The sequence below is a fragment of the Octodon degus genome, unplaced genomic scaffold, assembly GCF_000260255.1.
Source record: "Octodon degus isolate 3935 unplaced genomic scaffold, OctDeg1.0 scaffold00116, whole genome shotgun sequence".
Lineage (NCBI taxonomy): Eukaryota > Metazoa > Chordata > Mammalia > Rodentia > Octodontidae > Octodon > Octodon degus.
The window spans coordinates 7,908,890-7,911,003 of NW_004524692.1; the positions used below are offsets into that span (position 1 = coordinate 7,908,890).

At 42.5% G+C, this 2,114-nt stretch overlaps 1 protein-coding gene across 1 annotated transcript; it reads right to left on the reverse strand.

Moving 5' to 3' along the window:
* Positions 1–469: 469 nt before the first annotated feature.
* On the reverse strand, positions 470–1,399 carry LOC101568325 (olfactory receptor 10J1-like). The gene has a single exon (XM_004639947.1). The coding sequence runs from the start codon at positions 1,397–1,399 to the stop codon at positions 470–472; it is 930 nt and encodes a 309-aa protein (XP_004640004.1).
* Between the last annotated feature and the right edge of the window lie 715 nt (positions 1,400–2,114).

The window sequence follows — 2,114 nt, forward strand, 5'->3', positions numbered from 1 at the left end:
TTATTTCTAGTCCCTTTTATTTATGGAATCTCTGATGCAAAAGAACTTGAATTGTCCATAAAGGGCTTACTTCATTTAGGTGTTAAATCTACATACCTTTGAATGGGTAAAGGGAAATCCATGTCATAAAACAAGGGCTATAAAACATGTTTATAGTTTTATTCCAACCTAGAGCAACCTCTCCTCATTAATTCTGTCTGCAGTTCTCACCCTGCTCTGTCCCAGGCTGCCCAGAGTGTCTGATCACTTTCCAACACCAATGGGTTCTCTACCTTTGGTGTCTTGGGAGATGCTTGTGCTTTGCATATTCATCTTTTTCAACATCAGAATCTGTAGTCCCTTTGTTCCTGCCTTCTTGTACCCAATCACTACCTAATGGACTCCAGAATCTTAGTGACTATGGGATAGCTCCACTTTTCCTACCCAAGGACTCTTGTCAGACCTTATTTGTAAGACAGTTTTCATCCCATCAAGACAGTTTTCTGCCAATAGCCCTGCACAGAGCCTCCTTGACCTCTTTGTTCCTCAGGGTGTACACCACAGGGTTCAGGAGGGGGGTGATGACAGTGTAGGTCACAGAGATAAGCTGGTCCTCATCTTTGGTGTTCTCTGACTTGGGCTTGAGGTAAGCAATGGAGGCACAGCCATAGTGGACTATAACTACCGTGATATGAGAAGCACAGGTGGCAAAAGCCTTCTTCCTGCCCTCTGCAGAGGCAATCTTGAGGATGGTGGAGACGATGAGGATATAGGAGATAAAAATCAAGCCCATAGGAATCAGGATAACGAGGACACTGATGATCAGAGTCAGAATCTCATTGACAGTAATGTCAATGCAGGAGAGCTTCATCACAGGGCGGATGTCACAGAAGAAGTGGGCCACCTCGCTGTCACAAAAGGGCAGCCTGAACACAGCGCACACCTGTGTCACTGCTACAGCGAGACCAGTGCTGCAGGCCCCCCACACAAGCTGGATGCACACGCTTTTCTTCATGATGACTGAGTATCTCAAAGGGTTGCAGATGGCCACATAGCGATCATACCCCATGGCGGTAAGCAGAAAGCAGTTGTTGATGGCCAGAGTGATGAAGAAGAACATCTGAGTGGCACAGCCTGCTAAGGAAATGGGCTGATTTAGGCCTATGAGACTAGAGAGCATCCTCGGTATAATGACAAGTGTGTACACCGTCTCAGAGGCTGACAGCATGCTCAGGAAGAAGTACATGGGGGTGTGGAGATGTCGATCAAGGCCAATGATGGTCACGATGATGACATTCCCTGCCAAGGTTAATATGTACAGTGCAAGGAACACAACAAAGAGTGTGAGCTGGTGCTCATGGAAGCTGGAGAAACCCTGCAAGACAAATGCACTCACCAAAGTGTGATTCTCTTTCTTCATTAAATCATAGATAGTATCTAAGAAAGAAAAAAGTATATAAGGACTCTATATGGATAATTTCTGTCATATACTGTAGGCTGGTCAAATTCTTACAGTTAATTCACCAGAAATTTCTGCTTGTTTATAAGGAGGATTTTTTTTTTTGGCAACCTCAGAATGCATTCACGGCAGGTCTAGTTTGGCTTGAGTGTCTCAGGATCGAACCACAGCATCCCGAGGCTGACTGCTTTGTTTAAGCAGGCACTTAAACAATTGAGCTAATGGGCCAACCACCTTCTGCTTGTTTATGTTCACAGTCTTACTTACTTCTTTGAGAGTTAGGAGGTGGAAAAATGTTCTGTTTTTGCAGAAAGAAGAGTACACAGTTTTAGAGCTAAATGTTATAAACTTTTTTTTCTATCATGTGCTATCTTATTTTGGATTGAATATTTGTAAGGCCAGTTTCCTCATTTGAATATGGGTACAGTTAGAATTTTTGATAGAAAACTTTATGCTGCTAAGTACAATACTTCAATTGTAGTTTCAAAAATATTGTTTATGTTAGTGTTCAGTGGTATCATACAGAATCAAAAGCACTGTATCTACTTACTAATTTCTGAGATTCTAGGACTTTGGTGGAACTTGCTGCTTGCTGCTATGGAGTCTTGTTCCTATGGCTTAGACACTGATTTTTCATTTCACTCCTTTAATTTTGATGCTTCTGTTTTTCTCAACT